Source organism: Lepus europaeus, chromosome 11, assembly GCF_033115175.1.
Source record: "Lepus europaeus isolate LE1 chromosome 11, mLepTim1.pri, whole genome shotgun sequence".
In the NCBI taxonomy this organism is placed as follows: Eukaryota; Metazoa; Chordata; class Mammalia; order Lagomorpha; family Leporidae; genus Lepus; species Lepus europaeus.
The window spans coordinates 9853518-9874038 of NC_084837.1; the positions used below are offsets into that span (position 1 = coordinate 9853518).

A 20521-nucleotide genomic window follows, 5' to 3' on the forward strand; every position below is an offset into this window, starting at 1 on the left:
TCTGGAGTGGCTGTGGTTACCTGATGACTGTGTAGGGTTATCAGGCTCACCAGTCTCTTTTTAAGTGGAGTGAATTTTATTTTACCTCAATAAAGCTGTTAGAAAAAGAAAAGCTGATGGCAGGAATGTTCCCTTGCATAGATTGGTAGGTAGACTGATTTAAATGGGTTTGTTGAGATTACCTGCAGCTTGTTTAGAATAAGCCCTGCCTGGGGGGAAGCGTTTGCTAAAGGGAAGGGAAGAAGTCATTGATGTGGCCGGGGTTGTGTTTTAGGGGAGATCAGCTCCCTCAGCAAGGTTTTCTCCATGGGTGCCTGGCGCATTTCTTAATACCCAGGTGTTTTGAGGTTTCTGTTGCTTTCCCAAGTGAACTCGTTTTCTTGTCTTATTGCATTGGCTGATAATGGTCCTTCAATTCTGCCTTGTGTCTCCTGTTCTGTTAGCGCTGCTCTGCACCCCCCAGCTCCTCATTCTGTGCTGTGTCCCCGGGTGCTCAGTGCAGTGGCTTTAGGGAGCAGGTCACTGCCGTGTCAGGCTGTGTGCGCCCTCAGCTCAGGGGGCACTGGAGTTCTTAAGTCCTGAGTGGGGAGCAGAGGTACAAGTGGGATCTGCTGTAACGGAACTTGGATGTTATTGTCAGAAAGGAGGAGTGCAGGCTACAGACAAGGATGGTGGCTGCCACCCTAAAGGCACCCTTGGAGGGTGAAGGGCTGGAGCATAGGTTAAGAGAGAGCATGTGGAAGCAGTGGCTGGGCAGGTGGAGAGTGGAATCGACACAAGGACAGTTTATTGTTTCGTTAGGGTAGAGGTGATCCCCTAAAAACCCTGCCTGTCTACACTTAGCCCCAGCCTGATGAGTGAGGCAGGTGCAGCAGGTTCCCGGGACCACAGCTCTGTGGATCAGTGGCAGGAGTAGTGCATATGTATGCTTTACCAGTAGGTGGCAGCAGAGTGCCATGCCAAAATGTTCTTGCTTTTTTTTTTTTTTTTTTTTAAAGCCCTGTAGGGAATAGGTACAGTTTGATTTTCTTTCCTTTAAGACCAAGGGCGACAGGACAGCCTCATTTTCTCTAAATAGATACAAGTAGAACTACCTCTGTGTACTTTCTCTACACTAAATGATTTTGGAAACCTACACAAATGTAACTTTCTTTTGTATGTTTTATTAACAGCTCCTTCTTACCTGAAATTTGCACTGTTTTGGTGTTATTCCTGTTCTACAGCTTCTCTGCCCCACCAATTCCCGGGAGAGCATCCAGCTGTTCTGTGTTGCAGAACTAAGTGATATTTTATCAAATAATACATGAATATTTACACCCATAACTTTGGAGTCATTTAACATGTGAAAAACATTATTTTCTCTCTTCTGTAAACAGACCAACAGTTAAGGGCAGTTTATAAGAAGAAAGCGTTCTGATCTTAGTTAGGTCTGAACAGTTTGTCTTAGCCATTGAATCATGGCTTTGAAGGAAAGGACACAAAACTCTCTTGTCCTGCCATTGCCCAGAGAAGCCAGTGGGACGGGAGCCGCAGAGCACTGGCCCCTGGCTCGGTGGAGGAGCTGAGGCAGGTGACGGAGGAAGGCGCTGGAAGGGCCAGATAACAGATACGTCACCGTCAGCTTCTCCCCAGCAGCAGTTGAGTGCCGGTTTTTGGAAACGGTTTTAGAAAAATGTGTATGGTGCTGGGGTTTCTCCAAGTTTGTCACATACTGTCCTTCTCAATTCTGGTGAACGATAAAGTTCATGTAAAACTAAGAGTCCAGACTAGGCTTTTCTGTGGTGAGAACACGCTTTATCCAGGTCATGTCACTACAACCTTACATGCCTTGGGCTTTCCACTGACCATGGAAAGCTGCTGACAATGAGTATTTTTACCTAACATGCCCTAAACAGTCAGCCTGCCAGATGCAGTATGTCGTCATTTGGAGCAGCAGGTGTTGCGACACACACTTCTCTTTTAAGACCAAGAAGAAGCACGAGAGAAAATAAAACCAAAACCAAACAGGAGAGTCATACGAAACAACATAGACACAGGGTGGGGCTGGGGGGTGGCTGTGCCCCAGACCGTGGTTAAGCGAGCCAAGAAGGGGGAAGTGGTGGTGGGGAGCTGGACTATGTTCTCCGTCTGCCTGTTGACATACTTGCTACGTCTCCCTCCGTCAGCCCAGGCTGGGTCACTTTTCTGCTCAGGTTTATTTTCTGGGAAAACTAGCCCTTGGTAAAGCCGGGGGCGGGGGGAGGATCGTACTTGCTGCCTCCTGATGGTATTGGGTCTCCGCGTGTGTGTGAGCCGGGGCACCAACATGCTGCGCCCTGGAGGGTGCGCTCTCGGCCGAGGGTCCGCTAACGTCTCGCTTTGGTTTCAACTGCAGCCGACCCCACGGTGAAGGACTTAATCGGAGGCTTCACCGCTCTTCATTATGCAGCCATGCATGGCCGGGCCCGGATTGCACGCCTGATGTTGGAGTCTGAATACAGGAGCGACATCATTAATGCCAAAAGCAACGACGGCTGGACTCCCCTCCACGTGGCTGCCCACTACGGGAGGGACTCGTTTGTCCGGCTCCTACTGGAGTTCAAGGCCGAGGTCGACCCGCTCAGCGATAAAGGCACAACGCCGCTTCAGCTCGCCATCATCCGCGAGCGGTCCAGCTGCGTGAAGATCCTGCTGGACCACAACGCCAACATCGACATCCAGAACGGCTTCCTGCTGCGCTACGCCGTGATCAAGAGCAATCACTCCTACTGCCGCATGTTCCTCCAGCGAGGGGCAGACACAAACTTGGGGCGCTTGGAGGACGGCCAGACCCCCCTGCACTTGTCCGCCCTCAGGGACGATGTGCTCTGTGCACGGATGTTGTACAATTACGGAGCGGACACGAACACAAGGAACTACGAGGGGCAGACCCCACTGGCTGTCTCAGTTAGCATCTCTGGAAGTAGCCGGCCGTGTCTGGATTTCTTACAAGAAGTCACAAGTACGTAATGTCGTTGTTATTACTATTACTGTGTTGTTTGAGTCTTCTCAGGGCCTTAACGTAACTGCTGATGTAAAATGACCAGATGTTAATCACGCAGCATCCCTGCCTGGGAGCAACGCCTCATGCAGCCATAGCGTGCCTTCTTTGGTTCTGTCTCACAGTGGAGTCGGTGGGGGTGGAGGGAGAGGAGGGCAGAGCGGACGTCTGGCACAACGAGGCAGTTCCTGGTGCTGCCTGGTCTGCAGGGCGCCGTGGGTGCCAGCCTGGGAGAGGTGGGGACAGTTTGGGACTTGAGATGACAAGACGCTGTGCTTACATGGTGAGTTCTTGGTTTTTCTGCTTCCTGTGCACCCACGTGACGTGGAACACAGCCGTGTTACTTGCGTGGGTGCCCATATGGCAGAGGTGCAGGGGTCAGAGATTGTTGTAAGGGATACCTGCTGTCCGAGGGACACCGGGCTCCAGCGAGACCTGGGCTATGCAGTTTCTGTCGCGTCCGAGCTCCATCTGCGTGGCGCTGTGGTTCAGAGCCTGGAAGAGGCTAGCCCGTTCCGTGCGGTAGTTTGTGTGTGCAGGGTGTTTTGGGGGGTCTGGCTTCCGTGGGCTTAGCCACCACCTCAGCAAGCTTCCCCGTGGCCAGCCGGTCGAGTGCATGTCCCAGAGGTTAGCACCCAACACGAAGCTAAGTCCGTAACAAAACTGATTTTACTCTGCTCCATTTTTAATGAATCCCCTTTTCTGCCATTGACTTTGAACTTTCTGCAACCCTGTAGAAGAAATGCTGGCATTCTGGGTGCCAGGCGCTGGGGGGCAAGGCATTTGTTTGGCTTGCTTGTGAGTAACCCTCTCTACCCCTGGGAGCCGAACTTTGGTGGAAAACAAAGTTGCTTCTTGAAGTAATGAAATGTAATTTGGATTTTATGTATTTGTCATGAGGGATAAGGTGAAGGAAATATTATAAATTCATTCAGACTCAAGCACTTAAAAAAAAAAAATCACTGAGCCCTAACTCTGTTGTAGCCAAGAAAACTTCCTGGGTTGGTGGGGGTGATCACTGCCCTGCCAGCCACTGGGCTCCTGCAGTTGGGACCTGTCAGGCGGCCAGTGCCACTGAGGAACTGCCATTTTAATCGTTACCTAGTTGTAACCAAGTTACTCGGGGCGGGGGGGGGTGGTGGTTCCAGAGGAAACATGGATGGGGCTGCCTCCTCCCCGTTGAGAGTGGAGCAGAGCCGGGCACCCAGTAGGCTCCCGGCAAATGCTGCGTTGCTGCTGACTGCGTGGGCAGAAGGGCAGGGGTGAGTATACCAGCGGCGCCACCATCCACTGTTTCCTTGTGTTTGCTTTTTAAGAGCGCTCTTCGCCTGCGTCTTCAGGTGCCTCCGCTAATCCCTTCCTTCTTGACTCCAAAGGCCTTGTCTCCTGCCAGAAGCAAGTTAGGTGCTGCTTCTTCCCACGCATTCCGCGCCTGTAGTAGGTGTTCTCTCCCCCGTGCGGGATGCGTGCTCAGAGAGCAGTGTAGCTGGTGCTCCTCGGAGCCGTCTCCCGCGCGCACGCTCTCAGACTCCAGCCTGAAAGGGAACGTGCCAGTTCAGGGAGCGCCAGGGCCCCGGGCCAGCCCCTCGCGCCAGGCACCGAGCGCTTGGCTTCTGACCTGAGGACCCAGGTCCTTGGCGCTAAGGACGGCGGCGGCACCCCTCGGTGGTCTTTCTGTCCACTGGGCCGCTTTGACCAGAGCAGATTATTTAAATTAGAAAAGACCCGAAATATCATATCCCTGGGATTTAAAAACTATCCCAACTATTTGGAAAAATTACCGTTAAAAACTCTGCTAGCCCCTACGTAAAATCCAGGCGGATCCAGTGGCTTCGTCAGAACGTTGTGTCTTGGGTGCCTGGTTGGTAACCAATGGAGGGAGAAGCCGGCAGGGGCTGCCGTGGCTGGTGCCCCGGGGACGAACTGAGCTGTCCAGCGGTCAGACTGGGGCAGCCTCTGCCTTCCAAGAACGGCTGGAGCTCCGCGTGGAGGAAAGCCAGTCACGTGGAGGGGCTGCCTCTTGGTGCCCAGGGGCTGGATGAGCCAGGGCCCCGCCTGCGTGCGGCAGTGAGGATCATCCTGCAGAAGGAGAGGTGTTGCCCGCTCGCTTGGCAGTGCTCGGGAGAAGCCAGTTTTAGTGTTTTCACTTGAGAGCCACAGAGAAAAAAAATACGGAACAAATGAAATAAAGGGTCAGCAGGCAGACGTGGTGGTGGGCCAGGCGGGGGCCTGGCGGCCAAGGCTCCCGGAGTCCGGGGCTGGCGCTGAGGGCGAGCAGGCACTCCGGGTAAGGAGGCCCGGCTTGCCCGTTGTCGGGGTTGTGCCGGCGCACGCAGCTGCCGGAAGTGGAACAGCTTGTGTGTGATTGCACAAACACCATCTCGGGGCACAGGTGCTGGGCTCTGACACCTGGGGCTCGATGAAGATTCCTGGGTGCAGGTGAGGAGCACAGGGTGGTGGGAACAGGAGTTGAGCAGTTAACACACTAGGAGCGGCAAGCCTAAGACCGTGTGGTTGAAGAGGCAGTTTCACAGCAGCTGTAGAAGACTGTTTCATAAATAAAACGTAACCTGAGGATAGGGTTGAATGATAGAAGCCTGGATCCGAAGGCTCCAGTGCCCGCTTCATCAGCTCCCTGCCCGCAGTCTTACCTCTCGGGTCGGTGTGTGGACCAGCGTCGCTGTGTGGAACGTCCTAGGAAGGCGTGCCGGGAGATGCAGGACCTCAGGCAGGCACCAGCGATGACTGTCGCCTTGCACAGGGAAACAGGCGGTTGTAGTGAGTTGCAGGCCTGCAGTGTGGTTCAGACAAAAGCCATACAGCGCTTGGGGGCCACACCCGCCTCGGGGTGCCCAGGCCCCAGGTCCTGACACGAGCCAGTGTAAGCCTGTTTGTTCTTCCCCTGGCCGCTTCTGCAGGCGAGAGGGAAGGTTCCTTGGGTAGATGGTGCCGCGATAGGAGGAAAGTTTTCCCTGACACAGTCCAGGCAGGGTTAGGAGAGCAGGGAAGGAGGTGGCTCTGTGTCGGACTGGCTGGATTACGTCCCGAGGAGGTGCGGCACGCACTACCTGCCTGAGGAACCCCGGCATCGCAAGGCTTTGCCCTTTTTGTAAAAGAGGGAAAAGTTCAGCGGGCAAGGGGGAGCGGAACATTCGCACAGACACAGGCCCAGGGCTTCGGAGAGCTCTGCTCCAGGTGTCGACGTCTCAGTGCAGCGTTAGACGGGATCGTACCGTCACTACCCCGTGTTCTCCCTGCCCTTAAATCCCCTGGCTGGTAACTCCTTCCCGTCTGTGTCACACCCGAGTCTGATTTGACATTTTACCTCTTCAAACTGAGTTTCTTGTCTTGCCTTTTAGCCTGCCTTGTAATTTTGTATCGAAGCTAGCTATTTAATATTTAACGGAAGCCTTTACATTCATCCAGCTAGGCGCTGGGCCGTGTGGAATGCCGGCTGTGGCTGTAGGTGCCAGACGGTTCGGATCCCTCGGGGCTCCCTAGGTGCACCTCCGGGAGCGCGCGCGGGTAGCCGCTTGCCCAGCTCTGCTCTGCTGGTGCAGCTGGAACGTGCACAGGAAGGCAGGTCTCACTCTCAGGGGGCCTGTGTCCCCGGCTGTGGCCTTCACCCGTGGACCTTGTCTGATTTCTTCCAACCCTGGGAGGTGACACAGGCAGGCAGTCAGAGGCAGGCAGCCCACACCAGGTATGACCGGGCATGCCTGTCCTTGGGAGAGCAGCCCACACCAGGTACGACCGGGCGTTCCGGTCCTCGGTAGAGCAGCCCGCACCGGGCACGACCGGGCGTGCCTGTCCTCGGGAGAGCAGCCCACACCGGGCACAGCTGGGCATTCCAGTCCTTGGGAGAGCAGCCCACACCGGGCACGGCTGGGCTTTCCGGTCCTCGGTAGAGCAGCCCGCACTGGGTACGACCGGGCGTGCCTGTCCTTGGGAGAGCAGCCCGCACCGGGTACAACCAGGCGTTCTGGTCCTCGGGAGAGCAGCCCGCGCCGGGCATGACCGGGCGTTCCGGTCCTCGGGAGAGCAGCCCGCGCCGGGCACGACCGGGCGTTCCGGTCCTTGGGAGAGCCGTGTTTGTTACTGAGTCTTCAGGAGGCTGCCCTGCCGCCCCTTGCTGTGCGAAGTCTTTGGGGGTCTAGGAGGGCTGGATAAAACCAGCAAGCCTGTGTGTGCGCCCTAGTGCTAAGGCTCCCGCACTCAGGCTAGGCCGTACAGGCTGCTGTCAGCTCAGGAGTCTCCATTCGCGCGCTCGTCCCGGTTCCCAGGTGAGCAGGTGCCAGCCAGCGGGGCTCTCGGAACGGGTTTCCTGTCCGTGTGTGTGGCAGGGGTTTGCCCTGCAGCCTCTGTTTCCTGATGGGTCCACAGCACTGACTGTGAGTTTGTTGGCGTATTTCAGGGGACAGTCTCTAAGCTCTTAGACGGGATGGGCCCGAAACTGGAAGCTATTGTGACATGTGTCACCTTTACTCACAGTGGCCAAGCACATCCTGTCTGTAGTCCTCTGAGCCAAGGAATGTGTTGTCCACTGGGATCAGAGCCCCCACGTCACCAGTCCATCATCGCCGAGACCTGTCAGCTGTGCCAGGGTCAGAGCAGGCAGCCGGGGCCAGGGAGACGCCTGTGGGCCACTGGCCCAGGGTCCGAGTTGTTGACTCCCAGCCCCTCGTCCTGAGGATCTCCGTGCCCCCCTCTGAAAAATGGGAGAATTCTGAGGCCCCTCCTTCCTGAAAACTCTTGCCTGCGTCACTGGGCTTTTTGTGATGTTGTGAAGTGTTGAGTCGTGATGTAGAGCAGCGTTTTTCACAGCGTGGACTCCCGGGGGTCCTCTCAAGAGACGGGCGCTCATTTGCCAGGGGTCCTAGGGCGTCGCCTGCCCCTGCTCCGTGCAGACCCTGCGCTCACACTCAGAGCGACGGGCTGGCGCCTGTGCCGGGGTCCTAGGGCCCGCCTGCCCCTACTCCGTACAGACCCTGTGCTCACACTCAGGGCGACGGGCTGGCGTCTGTGCCAGGGGTCCTAGGGCGTCGCCTGCCCCTGCTCCGTACAGACCCTGTGCTCACACTCAGGGCGACAGGCTGGCGCCTGTGCCGGGGTCCTAGGGCCCACCTGCCCCTACTCCGTACAGACCCTGTGCTCACACTCGTGGCGACGGGCTGGCGCCTGTGCCAGGGGTCCTAGGGCCCGCCTGCCCCTGCTCTGTGCAGACCCTGTGCTCACACTCAGGGCAACAGGCTGGCATCTGTGTCAGGGGTCCTAGGGCTCGCCTGCCCCTGCTCTGTGCAGACCCTGTGCTCACACTCAGGGCGACAGGCTGGCGTCTGTGACGGGGTCCTAGGGCCCGCCTGTCCCTCTTCCGTACAGACCCTGCGCTCACACTCAGGGCGACAGGCTGGCGTCTGTGCCAGGGATCCGCCTGCCCCTGCTCCGTGCAGACCCTGTGCTCACACTCATAGCGACAGGCTGGCGTCTGTGCCAGGGGTCCTAGGGCCCGCCTGCCCCTGCTCCGTGCAGACCCTGTGCTCACACTCATAGTGACAGGCTGGCGTCCTAGCGGAGTCAGGAGCGGCCCCGCTGCTCCTGGTGGTCCCTGTGTTTCTCACTCCCCGTGAGAAATACTCCAGGTCCGTTCAAGAACGCCTCTAGGGAGACGGCGACGCTCACTGTGTTGGTGGTGTCCCTTTGAGTGCTTTTCTGTGGGGTGGAAGTGGAGGAAATTCTGGCTGCATGTGCGCCCGCCTGTGGTGCTGAGACGCACCGGGATCGCTGCGCCGAGCCGGCCCCTCGGCGCTTGGTGCCCCGTTCGTACTTTCGAGACGGACTGGCAGCCAGACCGAGTGTCCTGTGAAGACACTGCCCCCGAGATCAGCGGGGACAGTAAACAGTGATTTTTTTCTTTTGACATCATGAAGCACGCCAGCACTGGAAGATTTATGTAACCATTAAACGGCATTTTCCAAAAGACTGCCGCCAGCGTTACACAATCACACGTGCGAGGAAGATCCTCTCAAAGTACCAGACAGAGCGAGGATTTCCGTCTAAAAGTCCGAGGTCCGTCCACTCGGTTTCAGGTTCCGTAGTGCGGCTAATCAGTGGGCTAGCGGAGGGAGCCACGGTTATCTGAGAAAGCTGTTCGCACGGCCCTCCCTGGCTGCCTGCGCGGGTGCCCCCGCCAGGACGGCGCTGAGCCCTCTTCCACTGCGCCCTTCTCTTCTGCAAAGCACCCTGATTCTTTTCTTTTTTCTATAAAATTTCATTTCAACAGATGCTGGATGCAGTACTGCTATTTTTTAGTGAAACTTTTTTAATGTCGCAATTTTAATTTCTGCATACGGCAAATGTGGATCAGTGCGACACATTCAGAGCCTCTTGGAGATCTGCGGTTTGAAAGGTGTGCAGGAATCCTAAAACTAAAACGCGGAGACCTCATGCTGCCCAGGTTTCAGCCGTCAGGCTGTCAACACGTGACCTGTAAACCTTTTTTTTAGAATTGGACGCGTCTCACGTATTTCTGCTTAAAGTTCAAATTTGTGGGCAACAGGCAGTGTTTTAAGGGTCTGCTCGTCCCCATGCTAGCGCGTTTACTAGAGATCAGCGATTCTTGAAGTGTGTGACATTGCGGCTCCACCAGATAGACTCGCAAGTGAATTCTGTTTGGAAGACGGGCGCGAGGGTCCACGCTCACGGGAACATCCCAGTGCCGAGAGTGACATCAGCTGCTTGGCTCTCACGGCTTAGCTTCACACAGTGTCTTATCGCTGCGACAAGCTCTGGCCTAGGTTACTCAGAGAGCAGAGGGCACACTGGCTGTGTTTGTGTTTGTAGTCGGAGCCGAGGCCGTGAGCTGTGTCTCTGGACAACCCTGTCGGACACAGGCTGAGAGCAGCCGCCCATGCGCCTCCGCAGTGTGCGTGAGGCAGGACTGGGCTGCGTCTGGAGGAAAAGATGAGGCGGAGGGGAGCTGAGCTGTCTGAGCTGTTTTGCAGGAGCCTTAGCCCGGCCAAAGGACTTCCCCACGCCGGCTGCTGTCTGAAAGTCGCGGATGTGTTAGGAATGGCGCAGCGACCTGATCTATGCTTCCATCCGGTGTCAGCAGTCGTCGGCGCTGTGTGGTAGCTGCACACCTGCAGACCTGAAGGTTTTCAGTTTAAAACGAGGCGTCGTCGTAGAAACCACGGCTCTTCTTTTTCCACTTTAAAAAGGGAAGCGCAGGCTGTGGCTCTCTGAGCTCAGTCTGACCCAGCAGTGGGTGGGTGGGCAGACGATGCCCTCGGGACTTCCCTGCAAAGGGTCCCCTCACCTGCCGCCCCTTTCCAGGGCTGTTTTATCAAACCAGCGCCCTGTGCAGAGTGAAGTCTAATCACCCCACACTTCAGGGTTCTCCGGGACGCAAGATACACTCTGACTTTGCTCGTGGTGTTTGTGTAACTTTGTATTGTTAGTGTAGGCGTCTAGAGGTTTCTTGTGGTTGTGTTTGACTTAGTGTAAATGGAAAAATATAGGCTCACTTTCTGGGGGAGACGAAAAAGGAACCAGTAGACAAATGTCGCAAGGCTGATGGTGTCTGCATCTGGGTTCTAGATCAGAGACAGCTGTGAATTGTGTTTTAAGGGAAGCTAGAAATCGCGTTTTTTCCCCGTCAGGCAGGATTCGTTCAGTACATTTCATACCAAGCCTGTGAGAGGCAAGAGCAAAGATGCAAAATGTGTTTACGGTGGGATTTTCACATGACAAGCTGAGCTGAAGCAAAGAGGTCTTGGAAGACGATTCCATATGTTGGCCTGTGAGGGAGAGGCTCTTGCCGGGAGAGGGGACGGGGGATGGGGGTCCCCTTCTTTGTGACCTCCCTCCGCCTGTAGTCTACCCCGCCGCCACCACCAGAGGAACAGCTCGGTCTTGCTTTCGTTTTGCCCACTTTGGTCATTTTTTAAAATGTGACCTTTATGACTCCAGGATGTGTCTGTCCCGTCATAGATGCAGTAATGACTGTCAAAAGGGAGCGCTTTAGGATATTTAATTTTCCAAATTATGCTGCCGGCCCCGGTTTTGTAATTTATATAGACCAGACCTTCAAAAGCTGATTGCCTGCTCTGCGCCAGCCCAATTATTACTAATGATGGGCTTCTTTACAAAGTGGCAAGACGCGTAACCCTTTGAACTATTATGTAACCCATGGCCGTTCAGTGGCGTGAACGCGGCGCAGGTTTGCTGCCACCCCACGTGTTTATAATTCCTGCAGCTCTGCTCACTGGGGAGGCTTCCCCCAGGTTCCCCTTGTGATCCCACGGCCAGGCCGGCGCGCGGCTGTTATGTAACAGGGGAGGAAGTGGGTTCCCAGGCACCTAACCGCGTTGGTGTTTGTCTCATTCCCTTTATCCTCTCTCTCCGCCTTCTGTGCCCCGGTTCCCAGCTTCCGCTCCTCCCTGCCCTTTCCGTGTTGGGGCAGTGGCTCGTGGAGCCGTGGCAGGTGCTGAGTAAATAGTTTAAGTGATCTGTTGACAGAAGTGAGCACTTCTCTGTGAGTCACCAGCTCCCGTTGCTGAAACGGTGTTCCTGAAAACAACCGGCACAAGGAGTGACCCTGGCCACTGTTCATTGTTTAACCCGCTGTCCATTCAGCCATGTTGGCAGATGGCAGGATGGGTCCTGTGTGTGTCCCGTGTTGCTGGAGAAGCAGTGAAGTGCTGGCCCCCACTCTGCCCGGGGCGTCTCTGTGTACATGCACGGGCCCTCGCAGCTCTGCCCGCCACACGCCACGCCTGCACGAACGTCTCGCCATGACCGCCCTCGGCCCACGACTCTTTCAGTGGCTCCTTTCCCGTTAGGCCGACCGCGGCTTTCCTACTGCCCTTGCACCAGGGACCTGAGATGCCAGCTTTCCAAGGAGGGGCCCGCTGCTTAGCAGTTCAAAAAAAAAAAAAAAAACTCAGTGTTTTCGCATCTTATCTGCCAGGCACTCACTGAGTGCTGGGCACTGGCCTAAGTACTTTGCCAAAATAGCCTTTGAGGTGGCTTCTGTTTTTATGAGGAAACTGAGGCAGGAGGCCGCGGCGCTGGCCCGAGATCAAGCAGATGGCTAGCGGCCGGGCCAGGAGCCAAACCAGGCGGTCTGGCTCCAGAGCTGTTGCTTTGACCACCAAGATCAGCCTGTGTCATTGAAAGGAGTTCTGCAGACAGGAGTGACAGGGCCACCCACGTTCCCGAGTGCCTAGGGACTGCAGGGGCACCCTGGTTGAAGGGGCAGAAACATCAATCGGAGGCCGGCGCCGTGGCTCAACAGGCTAATCCTCCGCCTTGTGGCGCCGGCACACCGGGTTCTGTCCCGGTTGTTCCTCTTCCTGTCCAGCTCTCTGCTGTGGCCTGGGAGGGCAGTGGAGGATGGCCCACGTGCTTGGGCCCCGCACCCGCATGGGAGACCAGGAGAAGCACCTGGCTCCTGGCTTCGGATCAGCGCGATGCACCGGCCGCAGCGTGCCGGCCGCGGCAGCCATTGGAGGGTGAACCAATGGCAAAAGGAAGACCTTTTTCTCTGTCTCTCTCACTGTCCGCTCTGCCTGTCAAAAAAAAAAAAAAAGAAAGAAATCAATCGGAAATTGAGTCCAGTGTTCCGGTACCTGAGGGGTCTTCAGAAAGTTCGTGGAAAACATGTAATATCCTTCCATTTGCCTGTCTCTGAAACTTTTTGAAGCTCCTGCCGTGCAGGCCTGGGGCATGGGTTTTCCCTGGGGTGTGCGGGTGCCGGTGCTTCTGTGGCTGCCGCCCGCAGTGGCAGTTGGCGCGTCCCCGCTCTCTGGTTTCTGTCGCAGAGGGCCGTGCCTGCGCACGTTTTCCACAGCCCAGCAGGTGCCAGGCTTCCCACTCCTGCGCACAAGGCCCCTCTCCTCCAGCTTCTTTTTTTTTGACAGGCAGAGTGGACAGTGAGAGAGAGAGACAGAGAGAAAGGTCTTCCTTTTGCCGTTGGTTCACCTTCCAATGGCCGCCGTGGCCGGCGCACCGCGCTGATCCGAAGGTAGGAGCCAGGTGCTTCTCCTGGTCTCCCATGGGGTGCAGGGCCCAAGCACTTGTGCCATCCTCCACTGCCTTCCCAGGCCACAGCAGAGCTGGCCTGGAAGAGGGGCAACCGGGACAGAATCCGGCGCCCCAACTGGGACTAGAACCCAGGGTGCTGGCACCGCAAGGTGGAGGATCAGCCTAGTGAGCCGCGGCGCCGGCCCTATCTCCTCCAGCTTCTAACAGCAGTTAGCCTTTAAGTCCCGACCAGCATCCTGCCCCCCTCCCCGTGGTGGTGGCAAAGCCCTGTGTCATAGGCTGGGCTGCCTGCCTGTTCTGCCTGTGGCAACACCCCACTCGCAGGCCCCAGGCTCTCACCGGGTCATCCAGTGCTGCAGAACTTCGTGGTCTAAGACAGTAGTCAACTGTTTCACTTCTCGGCTGCATCCAAGTGTTTTCTGGAGCAGCTTGACCACTCCCCAGATGGCCCACTCCGCCGGCCCGCGAGTCGGCGCAGGTGGTCGGCTGGAGCTCAGCCAGGACTGTCAGCCGGCGACCTCGGTGGCTTTTCATACCTGCTGAGGCTTCTCTGTGGCAAGGCGGCTGTGTTCTGAGAGCGCGTGCCTGGGAGCCACGCGGAAGCCGTGTCACCTTCTGTGACTCAGCCTGGGAAGTCACATAACAGGCACACATCCACCCGGCTCTCAGCAGAGGGGCATAGACACCCCGCCCCCGGCGGTGGGAGGGCCCCATCACATCGCAAAATCGTGAGGAGGCAGGGCTACAGGGGTCGTCTGTGGAGACCACAGTCCTGCCAGGGAACCGGACCCCAGCAGGAGGGATCCCGTGACGGAGCCTTTTGTTTCAGTCCCTTCCTTCACCGTACCAAGCCAGTCCCAGGCGTTTTGTTTTTACCACTTTGTTGGCTGAGATGTTTTCACGTAAGGACGCAAATGTCAACTTCACACGCAGCTGGGTTTTGCCCAGACGCATCGTGGTGGTCCTCTAATCAAAAATGATGCTTGAAAAGAACCTGCCATCTGTGAGGGGCATCAGGATCCACACTTGTAAAGAAGAAGATGCACATCAACTCTGCAGTCTGGTTTGCATGTGCAGACCAAGGACTGTGGGCATTTAAAGAGAAGTAACAGCACTAACTCATTCTCTTCCTGACGGTGCTCCGGGAACGGCGTTGGGAAAACAGGTTAGGAAGTGATTTGCTGTAGACACAGGGGTGTTTTGCAGCGAGTTGACTATTTTATGCTTTTGGGACAAGCGTATTAAGCAGCGATCTGTTGAGTGCCGTGTCAGGCAGTGGGTTCACATTGGCACATAAAGGCAGACGGGGTCCTGCCCTCACATCCCATGTCAGGAAGTGTGGGAGATGGGCATCGAGCGCATCTGCGAGAGAGCGTGCTGGGGAGGCCGACTGAGCGTCCTCCGATGAAACGCTGAATGTGGGGGAGACACCCGTACCCAGAGACACGTGCACATGCGTGTTACCCATGCAGGGGTGCCTGTGCACACCTCTGTGGGTCCACCTCCCCTGGCGGACACGCAGCGCCAAGGAAGGGGCTGCTTCTCTGTGATTCTGTGAAAAGATCACGCGTTAACTTGGAAAAAAAAAAAAAGATGTATTTGCTTGGAAGGTAGAGTGTCAGAGAGGAAGGAGGAAATCAGTCTTCTGTCCCATTGATCCTCTCCCCAAATCATTCCCCAAATGGCTGCCGTCGCCAGAGTGGACCACATTGAAGCGAGGAGCCCAGACTGCATCCTGTGTCCGCGTGGGTGTCAGGGACCCGGGTGCCTGGGTCATCGTCCACTGCCTTCCAAGATGCGGTGGCAGGAGCCTGAAGCCGAGGCTGGGCCGCCGGGGCGCAGACCGGTGCCGCGGTCTGGGAAGCCTGCGTTGCAAGCCGCATCCCGAGCCTGAGGCGGCTCTGCTTGGAAGCACGCGTTCAGCCAGGCCTCGCAGAGCAGAGGCCGGAGCTAAGGGGCTGTTTCTCGCTTCTGAAGAGCTGGTTAATGTGGAGCCGTGACCCCTAAAATCAAGCAGTAGTTCAGTAAGGGAGTTCAGGAGGGGACCAGGCACCAAGTCCAGCAGAGGCCGTGGGGTCTGGCCCAGGACTGGTGTCCCCAGGACCCCTTCAGGATATCTGTGAAGCCACCATTATTTTCCTAAGGCTGTGGCATTATCTGCCTTTGCCCTTTCCCTCTCTCCTGTGTATACGTGGAATTTTCCAGAGATCAGGTAATGTGATTTTATCACAGCAGATTAAATACAGAGACATATAAAAACTCAGCTCTCATTTGGTAGGCCATTTAAGAACTTTGCAAAAATGTGCGAGTGGCATTCTCACCAATTTTTTTTTGTTTTGAATGAAAAATACGTTTTTCTTAACTATGTATGTTAACGTGTAATGAGTTTATTTTTATTACTTTTAGGTGAATTAATAAATATTTCTAAGTTTTTGTTTGACCTTGAATGTGGTAGTCATCCATAGATTTAGCTCACTTGCAAGTTGTTTTGAGTCCTCGGTAAATTTTTTTTAAAGGTTTATTTATTTATTTGAAAGGCAGAGTTACAGAGAGGCAGAGGCAGAGAGAGAGAGAGAGAAAGGTCTTCCATCCGCTGGTTCACTCCCCACCCAGATGGCTGCAACAGCCGGAGCTGAGCCGATCCAAAGCAAGGAGCCAGGAGCTTCCTCCAAGTCTCCCACATGGGTGCAGAGGCCCAAGGACTTGGGCCATCTTTTGCTTTCCAGGCCATAGCAGAGAGCTAGATTGAAAGTGGAGCAGCCGGGACTCGAACCAGTGCCCTTATGGGATGCCGGCACTGCAGGCGGTGGCTCTACCCGCTACACCACAGCTCCGGCCCCTCGGTAAATTTTAAAGTATGAAGGAGTTTTGAGACCAGGAAACTTGAGAACCCCTGAAATACAGTGTTCTGCTTGACTTGAAGCGTGTCCTGAGTCTTGCTGGGACCATCTGTCATGCGGCAGTGACGATTCAATGTCCTTGTAAAAGGCCTGACGGGTTAGTCCCCGCCAAGAGCCCCAGCAGTGCGCGGCACACCGCAGTCGTTCCATCGGTGCCGGCTTTTACTGTCGTCGCCATTTAACACGGAAGCAGGACTTGGGAAGAGTCTGCTGGCGTCTGTGGCCGTCCGTGTCGTGTCGTCATGAATCAGAATATTTGAAACTGAGCTTTGCGGTTCTTCCTTGGAGTTGAGCAGTGGGGTTTTTCTGGGCAGGTGGTCAGGGTGTGAGGCTTGAAGCCCGGTAGATTCCACATAGCTTGAGCTGCCTCTTCAGACGACCTGCTTCCTGCCCCTCACCCTCAGAGCCAGGGTCCCGCAGACCCTGGTGAGCACAGTCTTGGCGAGCAGGTGGGCACATGTCCCGGGACACCCCACGGAGCTGGCAATAGGCATCCAGGCACTCGCATCCTAGGCCCGGGACTGAAAGGGGCGTCTCTCAGTCTCTGCAGGCGAAGACTCACTCCCCCTGCACCCTGGGGGCCTCCAGCAATTCCGATTTGTAACGGGGAGAAGGCTGGGCTGAGGGCTAGGTGACCCTGGGCTGAGTCTCGGTCAGCAGACATCACTGGTCGTGTGACACTGAGCAGTATAGTGTAAGCTGTGATGCTGAGGAGCGTTATCTGCAAAACAGAAGTGGGAACACCTGCCGTCCCTGGGTTGGGAAAAGGATGAGACGAGACGGCAGGGAGGGCGTGGTGGGTTTGTGTGCACACGAAGCCCACAGCGAGAACTGCCCGATGAGATCAACCGTTCTCTCCAAAACCCAAAAGCTCCCCTTAAACACAGTGCCTTCGTAGCTTTGTTAACATTTTCTTTTTTCTGTCTTTTTAGGACAGCCCAGAAACTTGCAGGACCTGTGCCGAATTAAAATTCGACAGTGTATAGGCCTTCAAAACCTAAAGCTACTTGATGAGCTACCGATTGCCAAGGTCATGAAAGACTACTTAAAACACAAATTCGATGATATCTGATACGAAAGAACTGAGAGAGGTTAGGAGTTCTATTCCAGACACTTAAGAGGCTTTTCGCCTTGCACAAAGTATATCCTATGCAATTTCTGATTTGCTGTAAAAGTCAGAAAGCAGGTATACACTTTTAGGTTTTCTGTTTGTTTGGTTGGTTGGTTTTCATTGTAGGGGAGGGATTTTTTTATATATATAAACACACTCACAAACACACACAGACACCCCCCCACACACATGCTTGAAAGTCTTAATTTGGTTTCTTGGTCCAAGTTTAAGTGGTCCAATCTTTCTATACAATATTGCATTTAGAAAACCCATTTTCCTTCAATGACACAAGCAGGTTTGGAGTGGCGCATTCACCCTTTCCCCGTTTGTCGTCCCATTGGTGAGCACGGTACTGTCAGCCAGCCGCACACTTGTGAAAGTTGGGAGGCGCGGCTTCACCCAGGGGGCTCCTGGGTCGTCCTGGAAACTGCCCTGAGAAATTGTAAAGTGATGCTGTCAGCTCATTCATTTCTAATGAGCGCAGATTGGCTATTTCACACTGTCCTGTTCCTAATCAATGCAGCTTTCGGGTGACGTGCAGCCAGCACCTCTGCTCTCCTGGTGTGCTCTTGTTTTTATCTTATTTTTTTTAACAGCTGTTGGACACTACCCTGAGACATTGTGTCTTAAACTTCTGTCTCTGGTCAAATTGTGCTCTAACAAAGATTAACAGGAAAGAAAACCTCTACAAAGCCAGTGTATTCTGTTCTTCAAACAGTGCCTCCAGTGCAGCACCTTTGCTGGTGTGTTTTATCCATCATCTCACTCGCCCTTCATTCCACAGCCGGCTCTGACGCCCACAAGGACAGGAGCCACCGCTGTCATTCTCCCTGCAGAGCCCTCGTGTGTCCGTTGCAATTTCCATTTTAAACTTTGTCTTTTTACTTCACCTTAAGCAGAAAATTTCATATCCTGGTGTTAGAGTATTCCCTAAAAAATAGCCCCCAATATTGTTCAGCCGTTTGGCTTTTCCGGTTAAATAACTTAGGGTGGTTTCGTGATGGTTTTTTTTTCTCCCCCCTTTCCAATTTAAAAAATACACATCCTCTCCAGCGGGTACACATTTGTAAGTCTGGCTGATTCCTAGTGGGCGAATTAAACACTGCCCGTCTGCCTGAGTGCAGTGAAGCCCTTGGGGCGAGCGTGCTGCCCTCAGGGTTGGTGGGGCATGCCTGCAGTGTGAGGGGGGCTAGGCTGAAGTGTGCAGACCCCTAAAGGCCCCCAGCACTGCGTCCCCTGCCTGACACCTCGTCACATCCGATGCAGAAGAACCTTCTCGCACGTACCAAGATTGTTTGTGCTTTGGGAAACTTCCAGATACTTAACACGCTCTTAATAAAGCTGTTAGGAGACACCTACGGGACAAAGGGCATCTCCTCACTGCTCCGAATCTCTGGCCTTAAGTCCCGAGGTTGAAAACGGTTTCACTGAGGAGCGACCTCTGGGCTGTTTCCTGCCGCCCAGGGTCCACCCCTTCCCAGGCTGCAGCATGGCGGCGGCCTCGGAGAACGGGCTGTGCCCATGCCAGGCGACACACAGCTTTCCGAGGAACCCTGGCGGGTGGCACACACTCTCGCAGGTTCCCGTGTGCAGGTCTCGGGAGCATCCCCACACCCTGGCTGGAGCCAGGGGACAGGAATGGGTCCTCTGATCTACATCTCCCAAAAGTCATCTCCGTGGAGAGGGTCCCATGTGAAAGTCGTTCCTGCGGCCTACTTCTCTGAGCTGACCCCTGGGCCGGCACCCACACCTCGGCAGCACCAAGGGCACACACGCGTGCCCCAAATCAGGTGTGACTTCTTTCTCCCGAAAACCCAAGCCAGGGAGGCGAGGAGGCAGGCCCCTCCCGTGTCCTGTACTCAGCTCTGCCCTTGTGACGTGCGCCAGGGGCTTCTTCCCACGTGGGTGTGCACTAACTTACTCACTTCATGTTGCAAATGCTTCTCTCTCCCCCAGCCATTCAGAGGTTTCCAAACTTAAGCTAGCGTCAGGGAATTCCAAGTGAAAAGATCAGATTAAGGTAAATTCTTCCTTCTGTATTGCTGCTGTGATTCAGAAAAAAAAAAAAAAAAATTATGAGAGCTCTTCCTGGAATTGAAAATTTCTATTTAATGAAGAAGTATATAATTCCATTATTTATTGTTTGAGGTTTGATTTATCTGGAAGCTTAAAAAGAATGTTTTATTTTTGTTGTTGTGTTGTTGTTAATAAAATCCCAATCACACACGGTGTTTACCAGTGACTGAGCATCTTGAGGTTGGTAACTGGTGGGGTGCAGTGTTGCACCTGCAGGCCCCACCGACAGCGGGCTGGCAGGGAAGCCGTCTGTGGTCATGGAGTGAGTGAGAACCGGCATTTTTCTAAATTAATGGATTGGTTTTTCCAGAGTCTTGACTAAAACGTTCAGAATATTATCACACTTGTTACTGATTCCTCGCTGTATTCCTTGGTTTTGTTTTTTTTTTTTTGAAATTCATTATTTAAGCCTATTACTAAATCTTTATTAAAAAAATATATTTGGCAAGTAGACCAAAGAAACCAGCTCATAAAAGATAATGATTGTTAATGAACTGCAAACCTCATCTTTTGAAAACAAGGGTGGTTGTTTTTCTTTTTTTTTCTTTTTTTGTAAATATTTGTGTTTATAAATGTACAGCAGAGTAAGAGTTTTGTTTTTTTTTTTTTTAGATTATTTAATTCCCATATTTCTAAACTATTTACTACAGAGTAACCCATGCTCATTGGCTTGGAGGACTTGACTGTTTGGTTTTTTAGTTCATTTTCAGTCCTGCTGGGAACAGTGTTTCTGCCAGAGAGTGAGTGTTCTGGTGGCAGGGAGCGCGCACGCCTGGAGTGGGAGGGAGCCTGGCACCGCCTGTGGGACACGCCCCAGGAGGCCCAGCGCAGTGTAGTCAGCGGTGGCCCTTCCTGCTCCCCACAGACTGTGATTGGGGTGAGGCCCGGTTGCCCACAAACTTAGCTTTCATGTAACTCCTAGTGTGTTCTATCACAATGTATTCTGTTCTTCCTTTGTAATGTAAGTTTTGCTTTGGGTCAATTTGAATTAAAAAAAAAAAAAAACTTAAACCTGGTTTAAAATGCATTGGAATCGTGTTTTATTTCTGCTCTATCTTAGCAGACAGATATTTCCAGCAGCATTTCAGTTCCAGGTCGCTGGGAATCGGGTTCAGGATGCGACACAGCCGACAGCACCAGGACTGCTTGGGCCGTATCAGCACCTGCTGGCACACGTGCCACAGCCCATCCAAACACAGAGGGAGACGCAGGCAGGGAAGGCATAGGTAGTTGACCAGCCGGCAGGAGAAGGCTGCCCCGCGACTCGGGTCTCCCACTTTCTGTGTGAGGTGAGCGCAGGCTGCAGCGCCCCCTGCAGGTGTCGGGGTGTCGCCCCTGTGACCCTGCTCAGATCTGTCCTGGGCTGGGCTC

At 54.4% G+C, this 20521-nt stretch overlaps 1 protein-coding gene across 2 annotated transcripts in view; it reads left to right on the forward strand.

Annotated features, from left to right (window-relative positions):
• ASB7 (ankyrin repeat and SOCS box containing 7) overlaps positions 1 to 20160 on the forward strand; it is a 39985-nt gene extending 19825 nt beyond the window's left edge. For both annotated transcript variants that reach the window (XM_062204965.1, XM_062204966.1), the window contains 2 exons: positions 2375 to 2980; positions 16896 to 20160. In XM_062204965.1, coding sequence (XP_062060949.1) covers positions 2375 to 2980; positions 16896 to 17035 — 746 coding nt within the window. In that variant the 3' untranslated portion in view covers positions 17036 to 20160. The remainder of the gene's footprint in view (positions 1 to 2374; positions 2981 to 16895) is intronic.
• Positions 20161 to 20521: the final 361 nt, after the last annotated feature.